The following is a 22,767-nucleotide window of genomic DNA, read 5'->3' on the forward strand; positions in this document are numbered from 1 at the left end:
TGTAAAAAAAAATCCCAACAATTAATTTACCATATCATAGGGTATCAGTTGACACTCATACAACTTACAAAAAGATTTTGCCATTGTAAGAGATTTGTAAAGCCACAATAATTAAGGAAGGGTGGCTTGCATGTTCTTCATAGAAACTCAAATAAGCAAATTAAACACATAGCACATTGTCTATAATTATTTCTTTACATGCCTTTATGCAGTATTTTTACTGTGTTTATGATGGAATCACAAAGGAGTGTTATACAACCAATGTGGTTCTGGGCAAAGTAACAAATACATCTTATAATACTAAACTACATGGCACACACATCTATATCATTCTTAAGAATTCATACAGGAGAAGGGGATGAGGAAAGAAAAAAATCTGATAAGGAATAAACATAGCTCTTTTTTTGTGCTTTCAATATAACTATCATAGCTTTCATTTTTAAAAAAATACAATGATGGGCTTTAACTTCAGTTGTTTTCAAAATGTTCAGCAAGTTGATGGAGAAGAGGTTATCCATATTAAGTTCAACTTGTACCTCCAAGGACAGGGAATAACTGAATACACATAGTCCTCGACTTACGATCACAATTGAGGCCAAATTTTGCATTGTTAATCAAGATAGTTATTAACTGATTTTTGCCCCATTTTATAACCTCTCTTGCCACAGCTGTTAAGTGAATCGCTGCAGTTTGTTTAGTTAGTAATATGGTTGTTAAGTGAATCTGGCTTTGCTTGTCAGAATGTTGCAAAAGATAATCACATGACCCCAGGGCACTGCAACTGTCATAAACACATGCCAATTGCAAAGCTGTCAAATTTTGATCATGTGACCATGGACAGTGGTGGGTTTCAAATTTTTTTACTACCGGTTCTGTGGGCGTGGCATGGCTTGGTGGGCGTGGTTTGGTGGGCGTGGCAGGGGAAGGATATTGTAAAATCTCCACTCCCACCCCATTCCAGGGAAAGGTTACTGCAAAATCTCCATTTCCTCCCAATCAGCTGGGACTTAGGAGGCAGAGAATAGATGGGGGTGGGGCCAGTCAGAATTTTTACTACCGGTTCTCCGAACTACTCAAAATTTCCGCTACCGGTTCTCCAGAACTGGTCAGAATCTGCTGAAACCCACCTCTGACCATGGGGATATTACAACTATCATAAGTGTGAAAAGTGTGAAAAACAATAATAAACCACTGCTTTTAGTGCCATTGTAACTTTGAATGGATGAATGATTGTAAATCAAGGACTACCCATAGTGGAGTGCTATGAGCATATCGGGGAAAATATTTGTTTTTTTGCTGTGTTTTTAAACTTTAGAGCAGCACTGTTGGACTTCATATGCCCCTCTCTTCTTTTTTATGTTTATATGAGTTTTGAACAATATATTCAACATATATTAGTTCAATCTATTTGAACTGGAAAAATTTAAAAATAGTAACAAGAAAATGTGAAGCAATATCACCTGTTTCATATTCCAACTTTTATTGATTATAAGAAATTAGCAACTTTTTAATATAGAAAAGTTATCACAAAAGTAAATAATCATGTGTCAACAAATGGAATTTTCTAGACCTCATTATAAAGTAAAAATTAAGGAATGGAGAAATTCTTGCTGAATGTGTTTGGTGTTGGCGAACTTGCTCTTATGATAGTTCTTAGTTGACTTTATTTAGCTATCGATGTTCAACCCAGAATTGCCTTTGTTTAAGGCCCTTGTCCTTGACTGTCGGTTTGTGCAAGTCTGTTCCTGTTCAGGTAAAGAGGCCAAATGTGCCTATAATGTACGAATTAATAAAACTCTCAATCTTCCAACCTTGAATAGAACTCAGTTTCTTCTCCAGAGGTAGCAAATGTGAACAAAGTACTTTCCTATATATAAAAGACTAGCTCAGGGGTGTCAAACTCGTGGCCCGCAGGCCGGATGTGTCAAATGCTAGCTACGCTCACCCCGTTTTAGCAAAGGAGGAAAAATCATGATATGTCACATGACCATGTGACGACACGAGTTTGACACTCCTGCTCTAGATTGTATGCTTAGTTAATTAACAATTTTTATGCAATCATCTGTTTATATATGAAATCAATGACAGTGAAAAAAATCTTAAGAGTGATTTGCAACGTTATACTCTGATCAGAGCTGGATAAAATAAACTGCTCTGCATATTCTAAGAACAATAGGTTAAGACAGAAGATATTCCCACTGCATAATTTTCTCTTTTTCCTAATTAAAACAATCGAGGCATTAAGTGCATGAATGTGAACTAGGAGTAGGTAAAAGAATTAAAACTCCTGATTGCAGCATTAAACTGACGAAAGGTATGTTATTGCTACATGTTATGAACCTGCCTCCTACATTTAATTTCCTCAGCTTTTGGGCCAGTTGAGTGGGAATCTCCTTTTGGTTGAGGTCATCATTTCATGGTTTTCATTTTACATTCCTATTTATATATTGTGTGTATTTTAGCATTCTGTATTTTTAATGGTTTGTTTTTGTTGTTTTATACCAAAAAGTTCATGTCATCGAACAGCCTTATAAATCTAGTAATAAAAAAGAAATTAAAAAATGAATAATCTTAGATAAATTTAAGTAGATCCCCTATTGTGATTTACATCACTAGAGTTATATGTTTGCTCATAAATTATTTTATTCATTAATTTGTATAAATCTATTTCATGCATTATTTATTAAAGGAAATCTGCACAAATAATTACATTTAGATGAGTTTTTAAAATGTATTTGAAAGTATGTTCTTTCAGGATACACACATTTGTCATAATTTTGAGCTAAGCACTCTGGATCTAATAGATCAGAAAAACATAAACTCTACTAATTGCTATATTCCATTGGGTTAGAAATACAGCTGAGGACCACTCAAAATGGAAGTCATAAACATTGAATTTCTTAGTCATCTTTAATTCCAGATTACAATTATTTAAAAATATTTCTAAACAAATCATTTAAGGTGCAGCAAACATAACTTCAGTGAAAAGAAAACAGATTTAAGTTCTTTATATCCTTCTCCATCTTTGTGTATATAAGTTCAAAGAAGGCTTTCTGTTATTTTACATCTCTGTGAATTTAAATCCAGAAGCTGGAATTTCAGTCTTTTCTAAAAATCAAAATTTCAATTCATTGTTTGAAATGCTGGTTAAAAGCTCTTAAAATATAATTTTCTGATGTAAACGTGATAGGAAACTGGTTTAACAAACGAGGTTTCTTCCTAATGTGGGCATTTCAGAGATGGAGGGAGTATTTGAATCCTTTAATCTTATATTTTATTAATCTTATATAATATCAGTTTAATTAATATTAAACCAGGCACACACCTTTATCCAGGTACATTGTTTAACATACAATGCCTATATCTCTTGGCATTTGGATATCTGCAGGATCACACTATCTAATCTTCATCCCTCCACCCAGCAGGGTTGTCCTCGAGGAAAAAAAAACACCTGCTGCTTATTATTTTCCTCTTCAAAAAGTGAGGGAGGCCAAGATTTAGAGGTCCTCTTTCTTGGCAGAAACTCTTTGAAGTAGTCTCCAAGTTGAACTAAAATCTGCCCACCTTGATTTCATTCAGAAAAAAATGTCAAAACTGAGTTATTCCTCAGAACATAACTGGATGCCATCTAGATTGAATGTGAGTTTGGGATTTTTTTTTTGATGGGATCTGGCTGTCACTTAACTTGAACTAGTAATTCTAACACTGATGTGTTATATATGTTAATTCTGATTGTGGATATTTATTAACCCAAAGCCTGTTTAGATTTGGCCAGTGTCATTCCAAGGCAATCTGAATTCTTCCTTGTCCTCAGTGATGAATGAAAAGCCTGAACTATTTTGTTTTCTTTGTCTATATTTTGAAGCAAATACAGAAGCCCTGGAGCTTCATTTAACTTTTTGGGGAGGTAACAAGAGATGCAGCATGCAAACCAATATTTAAAAGTGGTGAGTGCATCATTGGTCAAACTGGAATTTTTAGTGGAATTCCCATCTCCTCTCCCCCCTCCCCATAGAGGATTTTTCTATACAAAATCTGTATCTTTTTCAGGGTTTGTACCACAGTAGTTTCCGTTTTAAAAAAGAAGTTCAATATTTGCATCAGCCTTGGAAGTGCAAATTACCAAACTTATTTTAAACAACAACAATTAAAAGGGTCCAATGCTTACTTTATACTATCTTTTCATAGTAATCTTTGAAATTAAAATCTAAAAAATCCTGATTTTAATTATATGCAGGGTATTAAAAAAAACCTCTCACCTTCTGTTTGTGAAAGGGCTTCCTGAGGGAACAGAGTGGGAGAATAGTGTGTCATTCATGCTGGTGACCGGTCTAGGAGGCCTTGAAAGAAAATAGAAAGTCAAAAAATGTCTTGTTTGTAAACAGGGCATGAAATAAAAAAATTAAACATAAGTGAATGTGATCAGTCAATAATACTGCAGAATGTCCTGCAACTATACTCTTCTTCTACATTAAAAATGCAAAAGTTTAAATTTTATATTTTTTACATACAAGGCTTAATGTTAGAAATACATTCTTTTCAAGTCATCCATGGAAATTTTCTGCAGCTTTCTGTCTTTGCTTTGCTCTCTCTTCTTTGGTAGTTTTCCAAAGAAGCTCACAGAAGTGTTTGATAAATTAGAAGTACTTAGTTTCTGCAAAAGACATTAAGTTATTGGACAGAAAATTTGTCCATTTTTGAATGGCCAAATAGGTCTATTTTGGACTCCTAAACAGACATTCAAAAAGACAAGTACTTATCCTATAAGCCAGTGTTTCAACTTTGACAGATTGAAGATGTGAACTGGGGAATTCTGGAAGTTGAAGTCCACACATTTTCAAGCTGCCCAGGTTGAGAAACACTGGTATAAGTATTTCCATTAAGTGCCAACTCCCTCCAAATTACATCACAGTTCATAAGACATCCACCCAATAGTTGGGAAACTACACAGACAGTGATTCCTGATAATATTGTAATCTTAGCCATGTAGAAGTCAATATATCTCTGACTTCTTTCATATAGCAGACATCCATTACTATAATTTGAGCAAAGTTGGTGAAGACCAGAAATAGGTTATAAATTCTAAATATAAGGAAAGAGCCTATAAATTCCAAATAATTGGAAATATACCTTATTTGTGACTATCAGAAAAAAAGGCTTCAAAATATACTTGAATTAACCATCTGATCTCTTTTATATTTTAAGGCAGTTTATTCATACTGCAAAAATAAAATAAAATAAAAATACATACTGTAGGTATTACATATAACTGATTAATATGTGCAATAGGAGCTATGAGACAGGCTGGTCTTTAGTTTCTCTTCTTTAGAAAATGTAAATTACCCTTGAAAGACAGACTGTTCAACAGTTTTTATGAGTTTCCCAGCTAGTTCTTGTCTAATAAATAATTTTGTTTCTTCCTCATTAAAATGCTTGAAGGCATAATGCATTACTTACCAGGTGTCTCTTTTGCAGGCAAAATAAAAGTAAGAGAAACTTATTAGTTAAATGCAGTCTTGTCTTTTTAAATAGTGGAGTAATTTATTGTTAATATTCTGAACTTGGAAACAAGTATTTGTAAGGACTGTACTAATTTGCCATGTTGAGGGACAACATAATTGTTCTTGAAATGTAAATATTTCAAATGTATAGCTCAAAACTGAGAACAACTGCACATTTTTGCCATGAGACTAATTTCTATCACTTTAAAGGTAAAGGTCACTGTTCTTCTCGCATATATGTGCTAGTCGTCCCTGACTCTAGGGGGCGGTGCTCATATCAGTTTCAAGGCCGAAGAGCCAGTGTTGTCCGAAGACGTCTCCGTGGTCATGTGGCCGGCATGACTAAACGCCAGAGGTGCACACCAAAGATGGTCCCTATTTTTAATTGCATTTTTTACAAGTAAACTGCTTTTGAACTGTTAGGTTAGCAGAAGCTGGGACAAGTAATGGGAGCTCACCCCGTTACGCAGCACTAGGGATTTGAACTGCTGAACTACCAACCTTTCGATCAACAAATTCAGCGTCTTAGCTACTGAGTCACCGCGTCCCTTATTTATCACGTTAGGAACTTCTAATGGGAGTTTACTTTTCACCTCCTGTGGTCTTCCATATTTTCCCAGAACCATTCCAAAAGATTCCCCAGTTCCCCACACAGATTTGTGAAATATACCGTATATCTTTTACAAAAGCATGTTCTGTTAACACCACCCTCAGAGAGATACATGGAACTGCTTTGTTGTTTCTAAATTGATTATGTGATGTGTATTTATTTATTTATTTAGTCATTAAATTACTATAGCCGCCCATCTCAGCCAATGAATTGGGTGACTTATAATTAAAAAAATATATTACAATTAAAAATACTAAAAATATTTTTAAAACAGTAAAAACACTAAAACATTCATATAATATAGATAGGAGCAAGATATTATCATAAGGAGGTGTGCCATAAAATTTTTGATTGTGTTTGTTGCAAAACTTTACAAACATATTGCTGTAGAGCAGGGCTGTCAAGCTCCCGGTCCGCGGACCGGATGCATCACGTGCTGGCCACGCCCAGTTTAGCAAATGAGAAAAAAGTCCCAATGTGACGCCGTGACACCGTGAATTTGACACTCATGCTCTAGAATCTATTATATTAGTAGATCAGCCCCTCGGTGCATATATTAGTGCAGGAATAGGCAAACATTTGCTTTTTAGATATTTTGAGAAACAAAACCCCACTAACACCAATAATAATAAATATTAGGGAAGCTGTTGTCCCTAACATCATATGGGACAACTGGAGCTAAAAGGTTGCATTTTTCTATCTTTAGAAATTCATATATACCAGTTTTGTAGAGACTCTGACTAATTTCACACAAAAATCATAACACTATTTTACAGCATTTGTTGGATCAACCTAATTGAGTGTAATTTTTCTATATAGTGCAATGTATTATACTCCTTGAAAAAAGAACAGAACATTTGATACACAATGGATATTAAAAGATATTTCAAAAATTAAGGCATACTTACAAAAAGGAATAAATAATTTAAAATATCAAGGTATCCTCTTCCATACTACAAAGTTTATTTCATGTCAAAACACATAACAGCATTTTCTATTGGCAATAACTACCTGTAAGTGGCATATGGGTGTGTATGTATGTACATATGTATGTATGTAAGTTAAATTACTTCATAACTTATGGTAAATTTGCTGCATTAAAATTAAACTTTATTAAATTAAATTAAAATTTATAGTGACAATTCACAAATGATTTTTTTTTAAATGTAATTTTCAAGCATTTAGTTTTTAAAAATTAGCTGCTGCATTTGTCAGTAAGCGAATTATACATCGGTCAGTAAGTTCCAGAATCATTATACTTATTGTAGCATTAGTGCAATTCTGTAAATCGTAATTATTAGGTGATTTCTTTCCATTTAACCTTAAGCAAAGGCAAACAGCATATACGGTAGAACAAAGAGCATGCAAATACTTACACTATATGTGCCAAGTTTAGAGGTTTTTCAGGCTGATCAGGGAACATTGGGTGCAAGGGTTCACGGCTGGAAGCACAGCTTAAAGACTTGCTAAGTGCATTAGTTAACTTCTTAGCAGGAGATTTCTAGGAGAAACAAGAAAGATAAAGGTGAATTGGATAGATAAGGGCTGAATACTGTTACTGCCAGCAGTAGAAGGATAAAAAGATAAAACAAAACCATATTCTGCTGGTTACTACTATCATGCATCAACTCCCTAAATCAATTTATTCTGAGGCTCTCATTGATCTCAGCAGCATATGCTTATAAATCTATCAATGGACCTTAAAGAGGATCTTATTTCACAGAGGGCATTTAGCATAAATATAGATATATTTCCCAATTCACCGATCATCTTGTGTGAAAGAATGCAGAGGACACAAATGAATCCCAAATGAGCCATGAAACTTCATTATTCCAAAAGCATAAATCTCTAAATAACTGCTAATGAAAAATCAGATCTGGAAGCTAATCATATTAATGATAAAACAATCAAGAAGAAAACAGAGATACATGAACCACATATTTTTCTTTTCGATGGCCCAGTCATCATTCAGATACATTTCTGCTTTGCAAAGTCGGATATTAATGTCTAAGAAGTGAGAGTTCATAAACACAGCAGAATCAAATATTTCATTCACTGCCCAATGAATGACCAATCTAATTGGTATTGCTAATCAGAGAATCTCAGTCTTTTTCTTTATGATTACAAAATGAGAAGCAACAGCTTCTTATACCACACTTTTTGTACTGCAAACTTTAATTTTTATCTAGTATCTGTAGCACAGGTCCAGGTGCATTTTTTGTGTGGCTATTGCATCCTTTCTAATAATACAACTGTGATCTCAGGAACTGGAGAGACAAAGAGGTTTCATTTTCATAATGCTTTCTCTGTCATAGAGTTTAATCTACAACCCAATTATTCTGCAGTTCTTGAATAACTAAAAGCAAATCTTATTGATCTAACAGAATTAACTGCCAGGAATATGGGCATAATGTCTATTACATATAAGTTTGAATCTAATGAATTAGATCAATTTAGCTGTGGCTTGTATGAGCAGTACAATGGATCACAAATATAATTTCAGATACTTGTGAAAAATGGAGAAAGTCCATATAAATACGTTTCAGTTGAGTATAAAGTAGAGTTCATGCACTAGACTAGAGTGTATATGAAATATGTGAACTGCTAAGCAGCAGTTAAACAACAGCTGAATTTATAGCATATATATTTACATCAATATCTAATGGAGTTTTGTAGTAAATCAGTAGTTTTCATAATTCTTTTTACTTCTGAATCCGATCTACACACCATCATTTGGGTACGCATGTATTATTAGTGTAGGTGTATTTTTATGCATGTGTATGTTTGTGTAAATATATATGCAGGTATATATAAAATCTCTTATATATAGCAAACAACAAATAGAAAAACCAACATACTGACTATGTCCTACAAAAAATAGTAACTTACTGTGTAAATAGTTTTATAATCCAAGATCCTCCTGCAGCTGTTCTGTCATCCACCTAGTTTAACCTGTTAGACTGCTCAAATCCACACTGATGGTAGTAGCCACACCATTCAGCTCTTCCCATTGGACATTTCAATACTGATTGAACCAGGAACCCAGACAGGGCATCTCCATTATAGTAACTTCTAGTTAAACTGGCAACAAAGTCAAGCTTCTTATATGTGATCTTAAGGAAAATGAACTAGTCATTTCTAAATCTCTGACTGCTAAGTTCAAACAGTCTGCAGTGTTTTGTGAACCTTCCCTTACCCATGACGTGTATTCTTTCATTTGGTGTTGGTTGCTATGGGAACCACTGGCATGTCCCCTCCAGAAGCAATCTTGACAGAGCTGGTAATTGTGACACTGCTGGCATCGGTAGCGAAATCCCATCATGCTCTCACTATGGCAATAGGAACACTCAACAGGGTGGAAGACTGCAAGGGGGATATATATTCAAACCAAATAAAAGAATTAATCAGCATACTGTTAAAACTGAAGCTATTAAGAAGTCTTAAAAACATCCTCTTGTGATTATAATTTTCAAAATCAAATTTATTTCTAAATCATTACAATTTTCTCTCAATGAATCATCTGGTTCTAAGAAGGAAACTACACCAAAAATATGAAAGAAAACATTAGGGGAAGAAATATACTAAGTTCAGCTTGTATAAGCAAGCATAATGATTCCATTTGGGAGATGAGTGCTTTTGGTGTATCACACCAATTTAACAAAGATAAGAGGAGAAAGGCCTATGTTACAGGAATTTAAGCACATTCCAAACCACCCTTTTTTTCAGTTAGGTGGTATCATAAATTAAATTCAGACAAGACAATAGAACTGTAATTAGTAGAAAAACAGTCATGGGGATTTGAATTCAGTATTTCTAGATGGGAGTGCCTGCCCATTGAAAGAGCAATTGGGATCTTTTCACTGTTGCTTGAAGTCTACATGGAATAGTGCCAAGGAATGGCTTTCCGTGATTATATCTAGGGCATCAATTAAGCACTCAGAGGTAGTTTCAACTATGTTCTTATCTTGTTTGCATAGTGACTGGACTTTCAGTATATTCTACTGTACATGGAACTAAGCTTAAGTGTACCTGGAGACTTGAACTGAAACAAAGCACAAAAAGTAGGTTGCCAGACAAAGCACAGTATGAGGACTGTATCATACCCTGACACTATCTGCCTATTGTTATTTTCCAGGTATAACTCATGTTAGTTATTTTAAATGTTAGTTTTAATATGTAAAACCTAATTACTTAATATGTAACTTTTTGCAGGGCGTGTCGTGAATATGTATACTAAAATCTGCATCACTCTTAAGATGCCATCACTGTCTGCCATAGAAACCTTTCTCCTAAGTTATGTAATGCATTCCATTCAGAGATAGGTCTGGCCCCTCACAGTTCAAATGTTCTGCTTCTTCATTTAAACTGTTGCACTGGTATTTTAATATTTATTTAATGGTTGGCTTTTGTTGGGAATATGTATTGGTAGGTCTCTTGATTGGTCTGTTATGTCAGCAACTAATTAAATTAATCATAAAATTTGTGTTTTGTTTTTAGAAATACGTATTTAGTGTAAATACAGGCTGAAATCTGTCCCCTTTATAATCATATACTCTTGGGAAAGAGCATGTCCACTTCTTTCTTTTCAAGGATTAAACAACTCTTTTAAAAGGACGCAGACAGAAAGTGGTGGGAGAGAAGAATACCTGACAAAGTTTCATTTAGTATGTTTTTTTTCTTACTTTAAAAAACTCCTACATTGTTGTAATTATGTAATTTCTCTGTCCTCTTCTCTTTCAAAGTTACATTGTTAGACAATTGTTTTTTGAAAGGAAATACACAAAGGGACAGATCCAACAGGTATGCATGTAGCAGCATGGAGGATGCTTTAAAGTAAGAAAAATATACATTTTGCTCCAAAAAGTAAGCAACTTTCTTTCCCTAATATTGTGGAAGGAATTGAATTTCTTCTACCAGTCATCATGAATGGGACGAGTTAAGGATAGCCAGTAGTTCAGAATTATTATGATTTACATTGCTATTTCAGTTGTTCCTCATGTTTTAGCTACATACCATTCTCAACATTTGCCAATCGGTGTAGAAGTGGCAACCAGACAAGACATTGTGGGGGAGGATCAGACATAAGAGTATCCAAAAAAGCGTTCAGTGTAACTTTTTTCTGTTAACATAAACAAAGCAAGAAAAAAACATTAACAAATAATGGAATAAGTTTAGTTTTCTCAGCAGAAAAATATACTGCATTTGTAGATGAGAAAAGCATGCAATTAAATTATAGAACTTCACTTATGATGTTGTTTAAGGTAACTTAAAATCCAGGAGTCCCTTTTAAGAAGACATCACTAATTCAAATATGTTGTGGGTTCACAGCCCAACTATACACCACATAATTGATCAAAAATATAATTCAATAACTTCTGTTATGAATTCCCTCATGGTGTATAATAGCAGCATTCTTTTTCTTTTCAACAGCTGAATTGAATACTTCTCAGTGATTGTGTTCCTTTTGTGAATTCTGCTCCATCAGCCTACTATAAAGGACACAAAAATAATTGCTGCTTCCTTCTGAATGTGCCTTCTGTATTGAGAAGATTTGGTGGGCTCAGAGGTGACTGAAAAGGGGAAGATATGTATATAAAATGTGTATTTTAAGATGTAAGAGTTAGAGAAACAGTTTTACTGAGTAGTTTTGAATCTCCTCTGATGGCCACAATATTGGCTATCTCTATGGAGATTATACTTACACATTTCAGAATATGGTATCATATCAGAAGTTTCATTTCACCAACAATATTTTTCTGAGAATAGTATCAAGATGAGATGTCAAATAATTTGGTTGCAAATAAGGCTACAGAGTTCGAGATTTGCTTAAGGCAAGAAGAAAAAAGGAGGAAAGGATTAATGGATAGGGAGCTCATTTTTCTTATCCAATTATTCATGTACATATGTTTTTCTCTCCGGCAGGAGAGAAGATAAACAAACTTGTTCTGTGGCTTTCATCAAATTCACAGTATCTCACAGGTCCATTTTAGGATATTTTTTTTAAATAGGGAGAGCATTTACATATATTTCATGCCATACCTATATGAAATTCTATTACAGCACTATTCTGGATTGCAAGTGCAAAAGATAGATCCTATTTAAAACTAAATAAAATATAATTGGATTTTGACAATGTATGCCAGTATGAATATGATGAAAAGCAAAAAATGATGAATAACATTTATTTACCTGTTGAGAAAAACAAGACTTTGCAGATTGTTCTGTATAACCAAAAGAAGGACCTTCAAAGACTGCAGTCGGCAGTTTAAGAACTTCTCGCAAAAACATGTCATATTTTCCATACACCATTATCCCACTAGTGTCTGAAATCATTGAGAATATATCTGATGGGAAAAAATGGAAACTTTGAAACAAAAAGCTATGAATTACAGATCTAAATTCTTTAAGCTGAACTGCAAGCATATTCTATGCAGTGGTGACTTACAGCCTCAGTATGTAGCACCACACTGCCATACTGTGGTAAATCACATAGAACTATAAATCACTACTAGAGGTGACCTCAGTGCAAGTATAGAACTATCTTTATTAGGAACAATTAAAAGTACTGGGCAAATAGTCTTCAGGTTCAAAGTTAAAATAATATATTTATTTATTATTAATAAATTATTGTTTATTATAAATAATAATTAACAAAAGATCATTGTTTATGCTCTGGGTATAGTAAAGTTCCACAAATATATATCTTTTATTATTTCTAAAAGGTGGAGGCAGCCAATGTTTATTTTCCGCCAAAAGTGATAGAATGAAAAATGTTACCAAAAGAGGGGTGGGGCATACTTTTAAATAGATATGCATAAAAATGATTATAAATCCATTTTCCACTTCATATCTAATGTTTAATTACTTTGTTGTATAATTCAAGATGTATTCATATGACAAGCAGTATAGAAATATATTCATAAAGAAATGGCTAATACAACTAAATCAGAATACCACTTTCAACACTTGTTATCTCTTTTCTCCCTAAGATCCTGCTTGAAGATGTCTTCAAGTCGGAATCTTTTTTGGAGGGGAAGGGGTAACAGTTATTTTAGTAGTTGTTTAGTTTTATTTTTGTTTCTCATAATGTAGCAGCACATGACTATAGTTTTGGTCTCAATGTCTTCTGAAAGTATTATTATTAAATGCATTTTTCATTTTAACCTGTGTACTCCTTGCTTTGCTGAATGATAATATTCTTTAGTTACCAGAATGATAGCAGTAAACCAGAAGATAGCTGTTTGTAGACTGATAAACACAGAAAGATAGAAAACTAATGGCAAAAAAAGACCTAGTGGTCCATCCAATTTGCTTTTGAGTTTGTTTTTTGTTTTTTGTTTGTCAGACGATGATCATGTGCTTATCCCAAGCATGTTTAAACTGACTCAGTACATCTGCTGGATATATTCTGAGTTTCTTCATCTGGTCACAGCAAATAAAGTACTGTTTAAATGTAGAATTAATGACTAAATAGATAGATGACTTTTTTGCTCCCAGGAGGCTTCAGGGAGGCCTACTAGGCCCAAAACAGGGCGTGTGTAGGGGTGGGGGAGGTTGTGCATGGTGGCACGTGCATGCACAGTGGGGTGTTGTGCGTGCATTGTATTGTGGGTGTGAACATGCGTGCACTGTCGTGTGCGTGTGTGCGCTTTCGGCATACATGGACAAAAAAGTTAGCCATCACTGATATAGGGTGATTCTACATCAGACATTAAATTATACTTGTGTATTCTGTTTCTGAATGTTGTAGTGAATGTGTTATTTAAAACCAGTATTTTAATTGGAACTGCAACCCAATTAAGCAAACTTGATTAATCTAATAACCAAATTGGCCTATTTTTCAAAGGTGTTGCTGATTGCTTTTCTTTTTGCTTTTGGACTCAAGAGAAAAATCAATCCTGTAAAACAGCGGTCCCCAATCTTTCCGGCTCCATGGACTGGCAGAGGGCAGTGGTGAGGGGGAAGGGAAGGGTTTTGCATGTGCAGCCTAATCCCACGCATGTGCAAATAGAGCTTTGCATGCTTGCCTAAAGCTTGTGCGGCCTGGTTTCAAACAGGCTGCGGACTGGGAGTTGGGGACCCTTGCTATAAAACATTTAACAAATATTTTATAGGTAATTAATATGGAGTCAACTTTTTGTCTTTTAATCAAATTAAAAGTATTAGTTTGGTGATATGATATTGCATAAACTGGGGAATCTTTGCTCATCTGAGTCACCTGAGTAACTGAGATTTTTTTTTTTACTTCTCAAATGCTGGGGTGGGTGTGGGGAATGATCCTATGATGCAAATTTTACAGTATTTTCACATTTTTTAACATTATAAAAACTAGTCAGAAAAATAAATGGCAAATTTGATCAATTGCAACATGATTATTTTTAATTCAAGAATTCTAAAAAGAAGACACAGACATTAGCAATGATGAGAATTTTCTATGAAGTCTATACACAAATTTGTTCAAGAATATTTTTGCTGATTTTGATTGTTATTACATTAAAAACCAAACACATATGGTTCCCTAACAAACTACTTGATCAAAATTCATAGAGAGACTTACATCTTAATTTATCCATAATCTTTCCTCCACAAAGTGTTGCCAAGGCCATTTTGACAGCAAACACAGATATTTTTCCATGTCCTTCTCTATACAAGAAAACATAAAATAATCTTTGCATAGTTGTTGAGTAACAGCATAGATATCTTAGGCTTGCGTTTCTTTTTTCAAATCTGAGGCTATGATTCATAATCAATTGAGAATAAACCCATTTGAAACAATTTGCCTTTTAAAAAGAAATGGAGATTCTTGACTGTCAATTCTTGATTTTTTCCATTTCTCATTTTTCCAGTTTCAGTTTTCCCCTTTATATTTTTTGCATTAATTTGTGAATATTTCTCCAGTCTATGCAAAATTAATACATATGCAAATATTTTTCCATAATAGAATGGATTTTTATATTTTTGCTCATTTATGCATTTTGTTTAATATACTGTATATGCTGTAATCAAGGTGTACAAATTACAAAACTGCAAAATATGCTGAAAGATCATTACATTTCAGTTCAATTATGGGTTTAAGAAATTAACACTGACTTAATTCCTCTTCTGTCCTTGATTCTTTTTTAAAAAATATATATGATTTGCTATGAAGTATTTTGCTGAAGGTAAGAGCCATTTTCAAGTTAAACTTGGGTTTTATGATTTCAGAACTGAGAAATCCGCCACTGCTACTTTTCTATGCATAGCATAGCATGACACCAACAAACAGTTAACTAATTAATTCAGTCTGGAAATTGGCATCTTCAGTTTGAATCTAAACCACAGACGTCAAAAGTGCTTTTATGCAACACACTTTGGTGGATGAAGTATAAACCTCATGACACTTTTATACAATACGAAAGGCTTTGTTGGTATTACCTTTGATTACATTTTTTAGGACTCAGTACGTTGTACAGATCCGTTTGGTTGATTTGTGCTTCAATGTATTGTGCAGCCTCCAAAGGTTTAATTCAGCAATCAGATTCTTGGAGACAAGAACATTAGCTAAATTGTGGGACATTTTCTCTCTTGTTGTAATCCTTGCTTGTTCTAATAAAAACTTCTTGGGACCCTCAAAACCTATGCATTTCTTTATAGCAGTTAGGTTAGTTCTATTCAAAGCACTGCCCATTGTAGACTTCAGATATATTTTTAAAATTCACATATAAGAAATAACTAAATAATAACTTCATTTAGTATCATTTGTTTCCCTGATGACTCTATGGGCATATTCATGTAGTTTCTTGGCAATATACAGAACAGGTTGTGTCAGAGTAAGAATATTCATAAACTGGAATAGATCAGCCAATGAATAGGCATAGCAACTAAGTCTGCCAATTGGGAGCTGAGACGGACTGGAGCCAGGGAGTGTCTTAGTCTGCAGCTTCTGAGTCTGTGCAGAGAATTGAAATTGAAACTAAGCAGTCTGTGCATGCTGTCTGCTCTGCTGAAATGAAACTGTTTTCTCCTGCCTTGTGTTGTAACTGCTACTACGTTGAAGAAGAATCTATATTGGTATTGTAAATACTTCAGCTGTTATTATGTATATAAAGAAGTTAATGAATCACTCTGAATCAGTTATCTGTGTGTGCTTCTGGATTTGATTATTGCAAGAAACTCTGACAGGTTGGCCACTGCCTTTTTCTAGGAGCTCTCCCCCCCCACCAACTCCCCTGTCTAGCCTGGAATCTCACAGCCAACTCCTAAGCAGGTCTGAACTGCTTATCTTTTTCAGCCTAGGGTGGTAATTACTTAATGTACAGCACTTTTCTTCATGTAAACTTACTTGGATATTTTTGAGATGAGATGTTTGTTTTACAAGGAAAAGATTTATAGAAGGAGAGGACTCTTCTTCAGCAGCAAATTCATCTATAAATTTTCCAAGGTGGACATGAGTATCTCCAATTCCAGCATGCATTGATCATTGTTTTATGGCAGAGATCAGATACTAAAGAGAAGCGTAAGTGTTTTGGGGAGGGATGAATTAAGGAAATGTGTAAATCCTCTATAATCCTCTAGAACTTTGATTTCCAGGGATGAAATATTTTATTTTACAACACTTACTTGAGATTAAATATAATTTGGTATCAGGAAAGGATGAGTTGTGCAGTGATTCAAAGCCTCTCCCCTCAAATCTATTTAATTGGCGACTGTCTGCTTTCAGCGTGAAAGTGTTTATGTGTGTATAGATGTAGATATGCTCATGTATGCTTGGCCCATATGCTGCTATAAACATTGTTAGATGAAAAAAAATGTTAGGACAGCATTGTTACAATTGATTTGCTTCTTTGCCTTATCTCTAATTCCTTAATGAAAGCTGTTACAAATTCCAAGTCTTCTGTCTGGACACTTCAGAACTGCAATTTGCACAATTAAATGAGCTGCTATTCCTGAGCAAACTGGAAACACTCTTATATTCTAGTTCAGTTACTGAGCTAAGAAAAACCTATGTAGCATTCACTGAGCATATTCTACATACTTAACATCAATATTCTTCTTTATTTAAAAAAAATCACTGTTTCACATCTTTCTTGGTTTATTGAACAATAGAAAAATGTATATCATAATAATCTCATTTTCACAGATATGTTTTTGTGAGTGTGACTTGGCAGTGAGCAACAAAGTACGTGTCCAAGCATTTGCAATTAATTGCCTTCCTGTTCTTGTTAGAATCAAAAATTCAGGGTCTGAATACATTAAAAAGACCTTGCCCCCTTACTGTATACCCTTTCACAAATCCTGAAGGCCATATTTCTGCAGCCTCCTGACAATTTCTCCTTGGGGAAGGGAAGGGAGATGTTTGGATGCAAACATAAAGCGCCTCTGCTGCTTTTTCATGTGGAACAGTTGCTTTCCCACCAACTCAGCTGTTTCCATGGTGACTAAACTGTACTAGTTGATCTGGCTCAGGAAAGTACACAGTACCAAACGAAAGGTCCATCAAATGCACATTGGAGAGGACACAAGAGAGTGATAGGCAAATGGGAAGATAAATAAACTTATCAGAATGTTCTTTAATTGTGTTAATTTCCAACCAGTACATTTCCAAAATAAAATGCAGTTAAAGCAGTAATACAGTGATAGATAATTTGCAACTCGCACAGAACAGAACAGATGCCAGTCAGTCCAGTTTGTAATTCCAGGCTATTCAGATGCTTTTAAGAATGACAGCAGCATACCGATGGATCCTATGTTCAATTACCATAATTTGCATATTCACACATACCATTCATCTATGGGATGATATTAAGGAAATGCCATTAACATTTTTTAAAAACTGGAACTTTGCATTGTAAGGAAGTAGTAAATAGCATGGATTCCATTGCTTTTTTTCATTTATTTTTGCACAATTCACTGTACCAGCTGGGAAGAAAGTAAAATTATTCACAGTTGCAAAGGTAACTGTTGCAAAGGCATGCAGCAAAAAGCATTCAATTCAAATAATAAGCCACTAGTTCATGTTATCACCACAAAATAATTATTTCTGCAGATGTTTACATGATGTTATCCAAAGAAAATGGAAGTTTCCTATTCTGATGTATCAGTTTCAGGTCAAAATAAACATTATATATATATATTCCCATGAGTCTTGTAGTAAAACTATTATAGTGTGTGTGAGAGAGAGATGGGGGGGGGAGGCATTTTGAAATCAGGATTTGATAAATAATGGACTTGATAAATAATTTCCCAGTCCATTATTTTCTTTGTCAATTCACTGCCAGGCAGAAGTCTTTCCAACTGACTCCTGAATGTGTATTTGCCAATTCTTTGAAGAAAATGAGATTGACAGTAATATAGGAATGTATAATTTTCAGTTCTGTATAAATTCATCTTTTTTTTTTTAAATCAGTACTTTGCTCAAGAGCTAATGCTTTCCTACAACAAAGCAAAAAACAAGTATTCATTATTATTATTATTAAAGGAACTTACGGATCAAAAGCTGCCAGCAAAAAGTTGAGCAGTAAACTGATGGATTGCTCGACGTTAATCTGGTGGGTTGTTGGCATACGTTTGTTGAGTTGGTAAAAAATAGTAGACAGCACAGCTTCAAGTCGAGCCACATTCAGCTCTATAGTTGGGTCCAAGTTGTTCAAAGAGTTTTCCCGCAATGCTTCTATAACATTCCAAATGTCCACTAGGTGCACTATGTATAAATTCAAAAACAATAGTTAAGTATTGTGTAAGTATTGGACAAAAAAAATCATGATATAGAATTTTTAAATAATATTCATGTATTCACAGAAAACCATAAGAAATGCTAGTCTTTACATAGCTCCAAAAATTTAATTGATAGCTCAAGAACTATAAGATTTATTTTGATATAATATGTAAACTTCAGAAATCTGAGTTATATAGTGATTTTGAACTACACTGAGATGGGAGTCCTTTTGTTCTTGTACTTCTGTCTCATTCCTCTGCGGTTGGAAACTCAAATTATGCAGATTCTTTTGCTCATGACTATCTTTTTTTTTTTTAAATTTGATTTATATGCCACCCTTCTCTGGAGACACAGGGCAGCTTACAGTGCGTTAAGCAATAGCCTTCATACTTTTGTATATTTTATACAAAGTCAGCTTATTGCCCCCACAAACTGGGTCCTCAATTTACCTACCTTAGAAAGGATGGAAGGCTGAGTCAGCCTTGAGCCTGGCAAGATTTGAACTTACTTCAATTGCAGACAGCTGGTGTTAAATTACAGTGCCTTGTCTGCAGAACTATCCAGGCTATTTTGGCTATTCCTTCTGCCTAAATTCTTCTGAACTAATTAAGTTCTCTTGGGCTTACTTTTTTTATGATGGATTGATTGCCATATCCTTTTTTGGGATTTTCTGATTTCCCTCGTAGGTACCCTTAGTTCAAGATGGTTTTTTGCATTGTTTATTATCTGTATAATGTTTAACTCAGTTCTTAGACATATCCCACTGAGAGATATTCAGATTCAGTGTAACATAAATACCAGCTTTATAAACATTAGCCTGAAGTCAGTAGTAACTGTACATAGTAGAGCTCTTTTAAATTTATGATTAGGAAGCAATTATATTATTTTTACTTTTAATTAAATGTAAATGAAGTGAAATTTCAGTTTTATCTTGGCTCCTCCTATTATTTTTTTTTGCTTCCAGGACATCATATTGTGACCTACCATCATATGTGAAATTTTTCCATATGAGAGTTAAATAAGCAGATTACTATATCAGCCACTAGAAACCTTCAGATGATTCCACCCTATTTATTGAAGCCATTAAGTATTTATTTAAAATGCAATGAAAATTCAGGAGGACCTAAAACAATCCAATTGTCTTCTCATCACCAAGAATTGAAGCCTTGCTGATGAAATCTCCAATTACCACAGAAAGGAACTGTGGCAGATGGAGACAAGGAGACACTATTTTTCAGTTGCAGTCCTGGCATCAAATAGAATTAAGGCTTGCCTTTTTATGATTTACAGCAGCTACTCAAGACAGGTTTATTGGTGGCATCATGGTTTATTGATGCCATCTGTATCAATTTTTTTGATATTCCACTGGATGATGTCTACATATACAGGCATCATTTTGGTTGTTTTTAATTTGAGTTAGTAATGAATTGGATTGGCAGAAATTGATAAGAGAAATGCTCTCTTGCTTCATTTCTGTTCCATGGGCCATATAGCCTAATTATATTTTCCTTCTTACAATTTCACATTTTGGAATTCCATTCTCTAATCACAAGTAGCATATCTTGCTTGCATGTTCTTTTAACAAGTATAACACTCCTTTTCTTCTGTATCAATTATTAAGCATATCCTTGGACAATCATCATACTAAATTCCTCTCTATCAAATCTAATTGATATTATTCAATTGTTGACTATATTGTACATAGGTATTATCTTTGCTGCATCCTTCCTAACTAAGAAAGCAATGCCATTTCTTTTTTATTTTTCACATCATGAATAGCATGAATGAGAGTCCAATTCTAGACCAGTTGAATTCTCTGATGCCTAAGATATCCTTTTATAGTTAATTGATTTCATCTTTCACTATATTGAACTTTCTCATGTTCCATATTGCCACTGTGATCCTATCTTTGCAGCTTCAGATTTTCTTTTCATGTACGGCAACATTAGCAGATGTCCTGATTGTTTTAATCCAGCCATGTTATAAATGGCATTAGTATTCCAAGAGATCCTCAGTACTGCTTCAGTGGCATATTGAATACCATCCAAGTAAAGGAGGACTTGCACTATACTGACAATCACTTTATCTTGTCTATCCATATGGCTTTCTTTATAAAAAATGTGTGAGTTAAGATTGTCTTCTTGTATGCAGTATGAAATGATGCATTTGCAGTTATCATTAAAGTGATCATCCATCTGCAGCATCTCCCTATATTGCTGCTCCCTGATACAGATACCTAACTTAAATTAAAACAAAAACTTTCAGTGATGTTATGGAATTTAAGATAGGAGAGAAAGCAGATGTTCAGAGGAAAAGAGCAAGTAATATTTTAAAAGTTTTCAAAGTGTTCTGATATAATCATGGAGATATGGCTCACTTTAAGGCTAAAACAAAGGTGACAGAGTAGTTAAAAGAACCAATTCAATATTTTTTTATGATGGAGGAAATCTGCTTTTGCAACAGGTATGCTGTTACAGTCAGTATTGCAAGCTATTAGACTAGTGTTTTCTATATCTCTGAAACCAAAATAAAAGCAGATCAGAGATATTATTATTATTATTATTGAGTTACAAATGATAGACTAATTTACATAATGTCAAGGAATAAACACATTTTGTTGTATCTGACTCTTTAGAATGAAATTAGGACTGTACTGTATGAGAGATAACTTGTTTCTAGAAGTTGCATGGAACCAAGATTTTGACTGGACATTTAGCAAAAATAGCTTCATCCACAATCTATAGTATTTAGGGTGGCAGTCCTTGGGAGAACACAAGCAGATCACTATTTGAAAGATTTTCCAAATAAAACTAGGTTGTTGTTTGACAGCTAAAACTGCTATAAAACCCTTTAAGGACCAAATTACAATTTTTTTAAAAAAAAAGATAGTCTGGATTCAGTTCTTCCTCATATGATCGGAAAGGCTGGCTAAAATATGATTAAATGAATCTAATAACAACAGTTAATATATTTATACAATGTTGTGGTTGCTTTTAGACTTAATTTTATTTCTTCAAAGGCATATTTGGCCAAATTGCAATAGAGATACAGAGACTGTGAAGTTGCATAAGTAGCTAGTAATAATATTACATTATACTTGGATACATTTTGATGCAACACATCAGACTTCTTATTCTCATTCTCTATTCTCTCTTCCCTCTGTGTGTTTTTGAGATGTAGGAAAAAATGAGCAACTTTTAAATTTTGATATTTATTAAATTTATTTTAGTCTTGCAAATAAAAGCAAATATACATGTCCAAGGATAATATTGCAGGATCCAATCTGAGTTGATCACTGGAACTAGAGGTTTGTTCTTCCAAGCTTTCAGACCTGTGCTACAGCCCATCCTTAGGGAACTTCTCAAACTCCAGAATGTGTGCACTGGGCTGTTCTATGTGTAGTAGTTATGTGGTGCCTGGTTGTACGTGGCTTTTAATTGTTAATTGTGTGGTGTTGATGATCAGCTATTAAGTAGAATCTTACACATTCTCCATCTAGAAATCAGTCTTTACCACTATTTGTGTTCTCCAGTTTTGCTGGACTTCTGCTTGCCTAGTGGAAGATGAAACAATATGTTTGACAACACTAGATTTGGGGAAGTTGACACATTGCTCAACTGTTGGATTCCCAATAGGACACCAGAATCCACATCTACAGAAACTCACAGGAAACTCACTTTGTACTCATAAGGTACATATAGGGACAGGAAGGTTTCACCTCAGTTTGGTTTTGAGATGCCACATAACCAATAGTGCAATAGTGGCTGAATCCAAAACAAAGCCATTCTTCTTGTCCTTTTTTTGACTAATAAAAAATAGAGGGAAAAATAATTTAATTGTCAACTGACTTATGTTCTCTATAAAGGTGTAAGGATATACATGTAATACATCTTGGCCCACTATTGCCTTATTTTTTTTTAAGTTTGTTAAAATAGTTTTAGGAAAAATAATATGGTTTAAAG

The 22,767-nt window shown here is 34.2% G+C and overlaps 1 protein-coding gene across 7 annotated transcripts in view; it reads right to left on the reverse strand.

Annotated features, from left to right (window-relative positions):
* The window catches only part of DTNA (dystrobrevin alpha), a 159,899-nt gene that overhangs the window by 34,585 nt on the left and 102,547 nt on the right, over window positions 1-22,767 (reverse strand). For all 7 annotated transcript variants that reach the window (XM_070940559.1, XM_070940560.1, XM_070940558.1 and 4 more), the window contains 7 exons: window positions 18,577-18,790; window positions 14,669-14,754; window positions 12,301-12,455; window positions 11,125-11,230; window positions 9,308-9,474; window positions 7,488-7,612; window positions 4,260-4,340 (listed from right to left, as the gene is read on the reverse strand). In XM_070940559.1, the coding sequence (XP_070796660.1) occupies window positions 4,260-4,340; window positions 7,488-7,612; window positions 9,308-9,474; window positions 11,125-11,230; window positions 12,301-12,455; window positions 14,669-14,754; window positions 18,577-18,790 (934 nt within the window). The remainder of the gene's footprint in view (window positions 1-4,259; window positions 4,341-7,487; window positions 7,613-9,307; window positions 9,475-11,124; window positions 11,231-12,300; window positions 12,456-14,668; window positions 14,755-18,576; window positions 18,791-22,767) is intronic.

This window comes from Pituophis catenifer, unplaced genomic scaffold (genome assembly GCF_029215685.1).
Source record: "Pituophis catenifer annectens isolate HBS135680 unplaced genomic scaffold, rPitCat1.0.hap2 SCAF_3, whole genome shotgun sequence".
Classification (NCBI taxonomy): domain Eukaryota; kingdom Metazoa; phylum Chordata; class Lepidosauria; order Squamata; family Colubridae; genus Pituophis; species Pituophis catenifer.